Source organism: Mobula hypostoma, chromosome 9, assembly GCF_963921235.1.
Source record: "Mobula hypostoma chromosome 9, sMobHyp1.1, whole genome shotgun sequence".
NCBI classification, from domain to species: domain Eukaryota; kingdom Metazoa; phylum Chordata; class Chondrichthyes; order Myliobatiformes; family Myliobatidae; genus Mobula; species Mobula hypostoma.
Window position 1 is genome coordinate 96254915 of NC_086105.1, and position 12116 is coordinate 96267030.

The following is a 12116-nucleotide window of genomic DNA, read 5'->3' on the forward strand; positions in this document are numbered from 1 at the left end:
TCCCTCTTCCTCATAGTATCAACCTAAACCTCGGAGACTTGAAGCAGATAAGCAACAGAAGACAATTGAGGAAAGGCTGAAAAATCCAAGACTTTCAGCCTTCTAAGAGTATAAATGAGCAGAGTGCACAGTTTTATATGACAGTAAATATATAGTGAATGTAAATAATATTTCATACTGACTTGTTGCAAGTAGTTTAAGGAGGCAAAAGCTCAAGCTGGTGAGTATCAAATATAAGGCTGTCAGGAAGTTCTTCGGACAGAGACAATGGGCAATGGAGAGAACTGTATTGAGTGTTCATCAACAGATGTGTTGCATGGATTCTGTATACATGAGTTCAAAAAGCTTTTTAGCTTCAGTTTGAGAAAAATGTGGGAGTATTAAGGATTGCAAATAAAGGACCAGAAAATTGCAGTGACCAAAACAAAAAGGAAGGGGAAATTTAAAGTGGCATAATCCTTTGGTGTTGATGTGGTGACTGATGTTTTACTGACTCCTTACTGACGTGTTGAAAGTGGTGTCGGTTGGAGCTGTTCATGTTTTTATGTTCTGTTCAACCCTATTCCAGGTTGCTCCCTTTAGCCTACGAGTGCTCGGAGGTGGTGTGGGAAAGTGTTACCTTTCTCCCCAGGAAGATCATCCCTTATGTCAGTTAGCAGCAGAAAGGTAATTCCTCGCTGAACCTTCCGTTGTTACGTTAGATGCTGCACGTGACTCTGGTATCAGAGCATATAGAGCTTTGCTCTGGAAATGATTGCTTGTGGTAATATTCACCTCTGTGGAAAGGAATTACAAAGAATGGGTATCATTAAGTGTGTAGTTAAATGTTCATGATGCAGCCTGTAATTGGAATGGGATTGACTACTTTTTACCATGTTAGCAAACGTCTTGGCTTTTCAATCTGACCTTTTTAAATTATACAATGTAAATAGGGAAAAACCTTGCGCTGCCACATCGTACTGTATAAGAAGACATTTTTGTATATTATCACATGCTCGTCCATGCCCTTCAAATTTAGCCAGTATTGACTGACTTAGTGTTTGGGCTACTCATGTGGCTGATTCTGCTTGAACATCAGTACTGTCAGAGGTCTTGAGAGCCAGGAGATTTTACAAGTGTTTAAGATGTGCTATATCCATGCAAGCTAAGATATCTCTAGTGACTTTGATTTCCTATTCTGAAAATATAATCTTTTCTCCTTTGCAGAAACAGGAATTAGTTGCGATGACTTGTTCTCCGACCATGGTAATTCATCACCATACGAGGAGACATCAGTGCACTGTTAATTTTGGTGTCCTCTGAATTTGTAGCCTTTATATCTTTATCAATCAGCTGATTTGTCATAATTTCGGAAACTCATTTGTGATGTGGGTAGGAAATCTTGTTGCTGTTTGAGTGCTGAACTTCATGTGTTGTGAATTTTGCTTGCATTTGCTCAAATAGGATCGAGGTCTACATGTTTGTTTACAGAATTGTTTGTGGAAAGCCATGTTTCTAGGGATTCTCTTGTATGCTGTTTGCTTGTGCCATGACTTGCACTGATGTGCAGTCTGATTTTTGCCCCTCTTGATCTTCATGGGTAGAGCTGCTCATGCTGCTTCATAGCCGGTTGTTGTTCATGGATCCTTGTGGATAGTTTTCTCTCAGTTTGGCCAACGTAATATTTGCTGCAGTCCCCGCATTGGATTTTGTAGACCACATTGGTCTTGTACAATAGCATGGTTTGTTCTTTTGGTCTGCAAAGTACTCTCAATGTTGCTGTTGGCTTATGTGCAATCAAAATTCTGTTCTTGGAACAGTCGGCCTGTCATTTCTGAAATATTTCGGATGTTTGGAAGGACTACCTGATTGGTTGCTTCTTGGTGCATTGTCGACTTTGTAGGTATTTTCGTATGAAGTTCTGTGGGTATCCATTTTGTGCGACTACCTTAGAGATGTTTCTTCTCTTTATTCTTTAGTTTTGCCATGCTGCAGTGTCTCTGCTCTTCAAAACAAAGTTTTGATGCAGCTTTTCTAGTGTGCATTTGGGTGGTTGCTGTGATAATTTAGGATCTGGTCTGTAAGTGTTCTCTTACGATAAACACAAGTTTCCAAAGTGCCACTCATGTTTCTACTGACAAAAACATGTATTAAAATGCTAGTTTCCTCTCAGTTTGTTTCCATTGTGGATTTAGTATTGTCAAACATTAATTTAATTTTTTTTACAAGTTTAATTTACAAGTTCTTTCAATTCTGCTGTGTTTTACTATGACAAAAAGTATCATCAATGTAAAAAACCCAAATTTTAGGGGTTATAATTGACAACACCCTCCTTTCTAACTTTTGCATGATGGCCGTCGCTATGAACCTGGAGATGGTCGAGCTGTTGTAAAGTGTGCTATTAAGTTTAATCTGTAAACAAACATGTAGGCCTTGATCCTGTTTGTGAGCCAATGTGGGCAAAATTCCAGACCACAACACATGAAGTTCACCACACAACCAATCAGCGATAAGATTTCCTCCCAATATCATACTGTTTCCATAATGATGACCAATCAGCTGATGGATAAGTGTATAAATACCAAGCATTCAGAGGACACACCACAATCAACAGCACACTGATGTCTCTTTGTATGGTGACAAAACATTTGCAAATAAATTTCCAAGATCTGAGAACAACTCAACCCAACCATCAACCACCCAAGCTGCACATTTTCCAATAATTGTTTGGAATTAATTTGTGAGCCCGGTATTAGAATGGCCCTAGCACCCTGGCAGCACAGAGACTTAATTTTAACTGATCTTTTAGATTTTCTACAGCCACCTGAGGCAGCCTTCAATCCTAGAAGTGTTTGCATCTTGAAGTCACTTGAACTGGATGTTCTGTTTCAGAGCATGGAAGGCCTGTAGACCTGGTGGACCCCAGCATATTAAGATCATTGTGGAGTGGGACAAAGACACTAAAGAGTAGTAAGCAGCTCTTTTTCCTCACTTGCAACCTACTGTGTGCTTGGGCTGGGTACTTTCGCTAATGCTTGGGGCTAGAACAGGTTTTGGGGTTGTTTAATTTCATTGGCGATGGGTGTGGGGAGGGGGTAAAGAATGGATTTTATGACAGTATGACTGCTGTCAAAATGATAATGAAGTGCCTACATAATAACCTGAGTAGAAAGGCACTGAAAATAAAACTGCAGATACTAGAAATCTGAATCAAAAACAGATTCAGCAGGTTGGGTACCATCTTTGGAAGGAGATAGTTAATGTTTCATGTTGAGGACCTTTCATCACAATTGGGTAAAGAAGAACAAAATTTTAAGTTTGAGTAATGTTTAGTTTAAGTATTACATTACTTTCTACCCTCTGTTCATATATGGGATTAAGCTGTGATGAAGTTAATTGGTTAAGTTAATGAAGTTAGAATGCAAACAAAGGGATACAAAAACTGAAATGAAAGGCAACTCTACCCATGGTGGTTATGCATTATTGAAGAATGCCCTGATTCAGTTATGTTCTCAGTGAGGCTATGCCATATAATTTCAAGGCTCCACAGGCTTTTGAAAGATAATTGGGTTGTTATTGCTGAAGGATGGAAAAAGAGAGCATTCCAAAGGATTTCAGAATGGTGTACAATAAAAATGCTTTGCTTTATTGATGGTGCTGATTCCAAGTTTTATAATGGTCTTGTTTGGTCACAGCTTATTTGGGAATGCTGAAGATGAGTATGTTCCAGATTCTGAAAGTGTTCGCCAACAGCAGCAGCTTCATCAGCAGCCTCAGACCTACACCTTATCTCAGTGTTTTCATCTCTACACCAAAGAAGAACAGGTAAACGCGATTGGGGCGGGGGGGTGTTTCAACAAAGGACTTGCACTTGGGTGACCGCATGTTGTATGTTTGGCTGTTAATGTACATGGGTGTAAGAATGCTTTGAAGTTCTAGGAGTGTTTTGGTGAATACTTGTGAGCGTTTCTAAGCTCCTCTTGTATCTTCAAATTCTTGAGTGTTGCAGTGCTTTCTGATCAACTTTTTTTAATTGTTTTGATAGCTGGCACCAGATGATGCTTGGCGCTGCCCGCATTGTAAGCAGCTCCAGCAGGGCAGCATCAAGCTCAGTTTGTGGACACTTCCTGATGTACTTATCATCCATTTGAAACGCTTTAAGCAGGTGAATTCTTTAAAGGGGTATGTGTGGGGAGTAAGCATGGGGCTTCTGATTTAATCTAGGCTACCAGAGCAGTTGAGGGACATCTGTGCTTCCTGGAATGAAGCAGCTTGGGCATAGATTATGGTTTTAACTTTGTTGAAGTTTACTCAGAGTTTTGTGGAAATTCTCTGTGGTGCTGAGGATTGGAATAAATCTGGCACTTGGCTTTGTATGCAACAGCCACTGATACACTACTCAATTTTGACCCTATATAGCAGTTGACCCTGTTCCCACTATAATGCATTGAGCAGGTATTTAATGAATCTTGTTTTTAAACTATCTTTAACTTTGTCTCCCACCTGATAGGAGGGGGATAAAAGGACCAAGCTGCAGAACCTGGTGAAGTTCCCCCTCACAGGCCTGGACATGACACCACATGTAGTAAAACGCAGTCAGAGCAGTTGGAGTCTTCCTTCGCACTGGTCACCATGGAGAAGGCCCTATGGACTTGGCAGGGATCCCGAAGACTACCTCTATGATCTGTATGCAGTGTGCAATCACCATGGCACCATGCAAGGAGGCCATTACACTGGTAAGGCTGTTGACTACCTGTGGCTCGTTGCTGGTTCCACCAGAATCTCTGTGGCTCATTCTAGCTAGAGCCTGGTTTGAATGTTCATTTTGGGAGATGGGCATCACTGGCAAACAAAGTATTTATTTATTCATTTACGTGATGTGGGCATCGCCAGCTAAGCCAGCATTTATTGCCCCCTAGTTGCCCTTGAGAAGGTGGTGATGAGCTGCCTTCTTGAACCACTGCAGTCCCTGAGGTTTAGGTACACTCACAGTGCTGTTGGGGAGGGAATTCCATGATTTTGATCCAGCAACAAAGAAGGAATGATGATACGTTTCCAAGTCAGGATGGTGAGTTACTTGCCATTTGTCGGCCCATGGCTGGATATTGCCCAGGTCCTGCTGCATTTGGGTATGAACTGCTTCACTATGAGGAGTCAAGAATGGTGTAGATCATTGTGCAGTCATCTGCAAACATCATCACTTCTGACCTTATGATGGAAGGAAGGCCATTGATGAAGCAGTTGAAGATGGTTGGTCCTAGGACACTTTGCTGAGGGACTCCTGCAGTGATGTCCTGAGGATAAAATGATTGGCCTCCAACCACCACAACTATCTTCCTTTATGTCAGGTATGATTCCAACTTGCAGAGGGTCCCATTGACTCCATTTTAGCTGGTGCACCTTGATGCCATACTCAGTCAAATGCTGCCTTGTCAAGGGCTGTCACTCTCACCTTACCTCTGGTAGTTAGCACCATGTTGGACCAAGGAGGTGATGATGAGGTCAGGAGCTGAGTGGCCTTGATGGGTATCCGTAAGCAGTTATTCAGCACTGTTGATGACCCCCTCCATTACTTTCCTGATGATTGAGAGTAGGCTGATAGGATGGTAATTTATTCCAATTTTAATTGTCTGAACTGACTGGCTGCTACATTTTTTTAGGGTGGAGGTTCCCAACCCCTATCATTAACCGAGGGGTCTGTGGACTGTAGGGTGGGAACCCCTGTTTCAGAGGATAGTTCAGAATTAACCAGATTATTGTAGTTCTGGTGCCATATTTAGAATAAATTGAGTGAGGATAATCAGTATCCTCTCACAGAATTTGAGTGAACTGGGTGAATTTTTAATATGATGTTTTGATGGAACGTTGAGTAGGCCCTTTGTTCCACAATGTCTGCTGACCATAATAAATGAAATTAATCCCATCTGCCTCTGTGTGATCATAGCCTTCATGTCTAAATGCCACTATCATGTCTGCTTCTACCACCAGCTGTGATGGTATTGGATTTGCTGACCGTGAAGTTCTAACCTCAAACGAAAACTATAAGACCTATTGGATATAAATAGCCATGATTACTCTCACTAAAGGGAGAACTACCCAATCTTCAAAGACTAGCTTAATTCCTTGTTTATTCTCCTCAGCAAGTATAACTGCTAATACCCACTAGTTGAGTGGTGGCTCCACTCTCCTACTAAGGTGAAGATACTTACTGCTAACAAAGTAGGTAAAGCATTGTTCACTTATTTGCAGTTGATACATGTTTGTATTCACACAACACTCTTAAAACACATTTAAAACTCAGTGCATTTCTATCTTAAATATTTCTAAATCACAAACCACTCCCAAAGCACAAAGTGTTTCTCAAATATAAAAGGATAAAGGATTTCCAAAACACAGATATAATTCCTATAAACTAAAAAGACATGCCAAAGATGCAGACAAACAAGTTGTCCATCACAAACCAATGCTGGAGGAATGGATTCTAGTCCTTTCATGCTTCTTGATGTTCTTTACTCCATTCCTAATGAGCCTTAACTGCTCTCTACATTTATACTCTTTCCAGCTACTAGGTTGACTTCATGTGCATGTGATTTTTCCTCAGATATTCTTTGAACATGGTCTAAAAGCATTTTTGGAGACATTGATATTAGTTGGCTACATTAATGCTGTTAAGCTAACTTTTGAGTACATAAAATTTCCAGTTAACACAAATTATTGATATGCTAAATGATATCCATCTGGTTCTGCAAGCTTCCTTGAACTAAACAGTTTGTCTGCTTGAAGCAACCCACATTAAACAACCCTTTGTCTTGTACTCTGCTCTTGAGCAACAATAAAGCAGGTACTGTGACCCTTTACAGATAGCGGCTTCAATGTACAGAGCCTATTTGTAAAGTTGTTCTATAAAGTGTGCTTTTTTAACTTTAAGCTGTTTTCAAGATTCAAAAAACTTTATTGTCATTCTAACCATACATCAGCTCTGCAGGGCAGAATGAGACAGTGTTCCTCAGGGGCAGTGCAATCATAACATAACAAACGCAACACTAAATAATAAACATAACAATAAATAGTAAAACTCAACAGCCACATGTCAGTTAAATCAGTTATAAGTGTCCAGTGCAAATTAAAAGTGTCCAAAGCAGAGTCAGGTAGAGCAGCTATTTAGCAGTCTGACTGCCTGTGGGAGGAAGCTGTTTAGTAGCCTTGTGGTTTTAGTTTTGATGCTCCTGTAATGTTTTCCTGATGACAGAAGAACAAACAGTTCATGGAGAGGGTGTGAGGGGTCTTTAATGATGTACTGTGTCTTCTGGAGGCATCGACTCTGAAAGAGGTCTTGGACAGAAGGTAGGGAGACCCCAATAACCTTCTCTGCTCCCCTAACCACCCTCTGCAAGGCTTTTTTGTCGACAGCACTGCAGCTGGAGTACCAGGTTGTGATGCAAAAGGTCAGCACACTCTCAACCACGCCTCTGTAGAATGTAGTTAAGATGTTAGTGGGGAGTGATGCTTGTTTAAGCTTCCTCAGAAAGTGCAATCTCTGCTGGGCCCGTTTCACAATCCCAGTGGTGTTCCTGGACTAGGTGAGATTATCTGAGATCTGCACCCCAAGGAACTTGATGTTTTCCACTCTGTCCACTGTGGAGCCGCTGATGCTGAGGGGTGTGTGCTCAGGCTGAGACCGTCTGAAATCGGCAATCATCTCCTTGGTTTTGGTGACATTAAGCATCAAGTTGTTATCCCTGCACCAGCTCTCTAGGTGTTTGACCTCCTCCCTGGACATAGTTTCATCGTTTTTGCTGATGAGCCCCACCACTATGGTATCATCTGCAAATTTAATGATCAGGTTCTCCTTGAATCTGGTTGCACAGTTGTGTGTTAGCAGTGTAAACAATGGGCTAAGCACACAGCCTTGTGGGGATCCAGTGCTCAATGTAATGGAGTCAGAGATGTTCCTGCCAACACGGACTGACTGTGGTTTCTCTGTCAAGAAATCCAGAATCCAGCGACACATGGCAGTGCTAAGGCCAAGCAGCGACAGTTTCTCCACTAGTCTCTGCGGGATGATGGTATTGAACGCTGAACTGAAATCAATGTACAGGATTCTGGCATAAGTGTCTTTGTTGTCCAAGTGAGAGAGAACTGTGTGCAGTGTGGTGGATATTGTGTCCTCCGTGGAGCGATTTGGACGATAAGCAAACTGCAGAGGATCCAGTGATGAGGGGAGGCTGGCTGTGATATGAGGCTTGACAAACCGTTCAAAACATTTCATCACTATGGGGGTCAGGGCAATGGGACGGTAATCATTCAGACAGGCTACAACTGATTTCTTTGCTACAGGGATGATTGTGGAGGTTTTGAAGCATCTGGGGACAATAGCTTGACTAAGGGAGATGTTGAAAATGTCTGTCAGGACATCTGCTAATACATCAGCACATTCCTTGAGCACATGTCCAGGGATGTTGTTGGGACCTCCCGCTTTTTGTGGGTTGACCCTGGCAAGGGTCCTCAGTGTTTGCTCTGGATCAATGATTGGAGCCGGCTGGTCAGATGGTAAAAAGGGACTGGCTCTCCCTGTTTTACATTAAGAACCAAAGTCCAACTTCCATTTACGACCCGAAGTTAATGAAAGCAATATAGCTGAAAATTTACTTATGACTGTTTGTAATCTTTCAAATGGCAACTGCTATTTAGAAAGCAAGCTTAGCAAACATGAGATATAAGCAAGTATCTATCACACAAGTATCTATGCCAGCTCTTTCCAGGCACCTGCCACTCTGCGTAAAATGAAAATTCCCTTGCTTAATTCCCCTCAGCTTTATCTCTGTCATCTTATAGATACCTCTGGTACTTGACATTTTTATCCTGTAAATGAGACTGCATCTACCTCATCTATGCTTCTCATAGTTTTATAAACTAAGGTCTCCTGTCAGCCTCTTGCGAGCCAGAGAAAATGAGTCAAGCCTATCAGATCTTATTGCTAATACACTGTAATCTGAGCAGCATCCTGGTGAACCTTTGCACCTTCTCCAAATCTGACACATCCTTCCTGTAATGGGGTAACGAGAACTGGGCACAATACTCCAAGTACAACCTGCCCAGAATTTTATACAGCTGCAACATGATTTCCGAGGTGCCCATCAGTGCCCTGACTGGTGAAGGCAAGTATGCTATATGCCTTTTTTTAAGTTTCACCATTATTGATATTACCTCGTCTTTCACATTTTTTTGAATTTAACTTGCCTGGTTGCTGTGGCAGACTTTAACTTTTACCTCTGGATCATTATTGGTTATAGATTTCAATAATCCCACAGCTTTTGTAAGGTAATAGGAGTGGGAAATGAGAACTTGTAAGAAAGTAAAGGTTAAATCAGCTTAATGGGATACTTTGTAGGCTGAGATTAGCTAACTTGGCTAGCTGGATGCTGTGCTGCCTTTTTCTGGACAGCATTGAATCTATATCTGGGTGTACAAGTCTCCAGTCATTCAGCTGTTGTCTAACACCTGAATGAATAATTCTTATTTTGTGCCTGTATGAATTGTCTTTCCTGCTTGTCCTCCTTTCTCATTTAAGAGTAACTGATCAGCACCTCTGCTGTCCTTTATGTAGCCTACTGCAAGAACTCTGTGGATGGACTTTGGTACTGCTTCGATGACAGTGATGTTCAGCAGCTCTTGGATGAAGATGTCTGCAAGCAGACTGCATACATCCTATTCTACCAGCGGCGAAGCACCATTCCTTCCTGGTCAGCAAACAGCTCGTTAGCAGGTAACGTTTTAAATATTTCCATGGTCCCACCAGGTGGAACTCAGTGAGGTTCCAGCTCTTGACTTATTGTGGTCATTGTGTTGTGAAGTCTGCATGCATGGTTACATGGTGAGCTCAAGATCAGACTGGCTGTAAAGTGTTGTAATTAAAATATTTACATTCTTGGATAACGGTAATTTAAAAAAAACAGAACTCTAGGCTTGGTGGAACTCGCCCTGGCATGAATTATCACAAGTACATATATTTGCAACTTGGCTGCAAGTTTTATAAAGGCCTCTCTGTTATTTGATGCCTTGGCTGTGAAACAAATGTAAATTTAAAATGTGATTGTGAATCTTGCGAACGATTTTGGAATTTTTAAATATTTTGTCATCACACCTGGAAGCAAATCCACTGTTCTCCATGTCATTATTTAACAAAAATCTATTCGTCTCAGATTTAAAATTAACAATTGAACCAGCAGCCCATTGGCTTTTGTGGAAACTTATCTCCTTGCATGCGAAGTGTTTCCTAACTTAACTCCTGAAAGGTCTATCTGTAAATACTGAACCAGGCTTTCTTCTCCATTGAAGAAATATTTGAAGGGAGAGAAGTCACCTGGTCTAGATGGACTACACCCCAGGGTTCTGAAAGAGGTAGCTAAAGAGATTGTGGAGGCATCAGTAATGATCTCTCAAGATTTACTAGATTCTGGATTATCTCTGGAGGACTAGAAAATTGCAGATGTCACTCTATTCTTCAAGAAGGGAGAGGCAGAAGAAAGGAAGCTATAGGCCAGTTAGTTTGGCTTCACTGGTTGGGAGGTTGTTGGAGTCCATTTTTAAGGATGCGGTTTCGAGGTACTTGGAGGTGCATGATAAAGTAGGCCAAAGTCAGCATGGTTTCCTGCAGGGGAAATCTTGCCTGACAAATCTGGTGGAATTCTTTGAGGAAACAACAAGCAGGATAGACAAGAGGGTCAGTGGTTGTTTACTTGGATTTTCAGAAGGCCTTTGACAAGGTGCCAAGTGAGTTGCTAAACAAGATAAGAACCCATGGGATTATAGGAAAGCTACTAGCATGGATAGGAAATGGCTGACTGGCAGGAGGCAAAGAGTGGGAATAAAAGGAGTATTTTCTGGCTGGCTGCTGGTAACTAGTGGTGGCCGCAGGGCTTGATATTAGGACTGCTTTTCATGTTATGTATCAATGATTTGGATGATGGAATAGATGGTTTTGTGGCCAAGTTAGATGGAGGGGCAGGTGGTGTTGACAATGCAGCGTGTCTGCAGAAGGACTTGGACAGATTGGGCAAAGAAGTGGCAGATGGAATATAGTGTTGGGAAGTGCTTAATCATGCACTTTGGTAGAAGGAATAAAGATGTGGACTATTTTCTAAGTGGGGAAAAAATTCAAGAATCAGAGGTGCAAAGAGACTTGAGGTGCTCATGCAGGATCCTCTAAATGTTGCATGTGGAGTCGATGGTAAGCAAAGCAAATGTAATGTTAGGTTTCATTGCAAGAGGACTAGAATACAAAAGCAAAAATGTAATACTAAGGCTTTATAAGGCATTGCTCAGACTGCATTTGCAATATTGTGAGCAGTTTAGGGCCTCTATCTAAGAAAAGATGATCTGCATTGGAGAGCATCCAGAAAACTGATGAGAATGATTCCAGGAATGAAAGGGTTACAGGAGGAGTGTTTGATGGCTCTGGAACTGTACATGCTGAAGTTTAGAAGAATGAGGGGAGAAATTTAATTGAAACCTATTGAATATTGAAAGGCATAGATGGAGTGGATGTGGAGAGAGTATTTCCTATAGTGGGGGAGTCTGGAACCAGAGAGGGCAGCCTCAGAATAGAGGGACATCCATTTAGAACAAAGATAAGGAAACATTTCTTTAGGCAGAGGGTGGTGAATCTGTGGAATTCATTGCCATTGACAGTTGTGCAGGCCAAGTCATTGAGTATATTTAAGCTGGAGATTCATAGGTTCCTGATTAGTAAGGGCGTTAAAGATTACAAGGAAAAGGCAGGAGAATAGGGTTGAGAGGGATAATAAACCAGCCATGATGGAATGGTGGAGCAGATTCTTGGCCGGATGGCCTAATTCTGCTTCTATGTTTTATAGTCCAACATTTGGCAACAAAAGGGATCTCCTTGTTACTTGTCTCATCAAGTTCTTTGTTTCTTTAAAAAAAAAATCAGCCTTCAGCCTCCTAAATTCCAGGAAGTGTTATCTTAATTTTGGTAATGAAATGGAACTGGTTGTTTAAAGATTTCTGGTTAATCTGCGTACTCTTTCTCTCTCTCTCTCTCTCTGTCTCTGTCTCTCCACATACATACATACATACATACATACATACATACATACACATACATACTCACACAG

General features: G+C 41.4%; 1 protein-coding gene across 1 annotated transcript in view; it reads left to right on the forward strand.

Moving 5' to 3' along the window:
- Positions 1-12116, forward strand: part of usp31 (ubiquitin specific peptidase 31) — a 146876-nt gene that overhangs the window by 106382 nt on the left and 28378 nt on the right. The window contains exons 10-15 of the mRNA XM_063058731.1: positions 569-666; positions 2872-2949; positions 3675-3804; positions 4025-4144; positions 4490-4715; positions 9587-9745. Of these exons, the coding sequence (XP_062914801.1) occupies positions 569-666; positions 2872-2949; positions 3675-3804; positions 4025-4144; positions 4490-4715; positions 9587-9745 (811 nt within the window). The remainder of the gene's footprint in view (positions 1-568; positions 667-2871; positions 2950-3674; positions 3805-4024; positions 4145-4489; positions 4716-9586; positions 9746-12116) is intronic.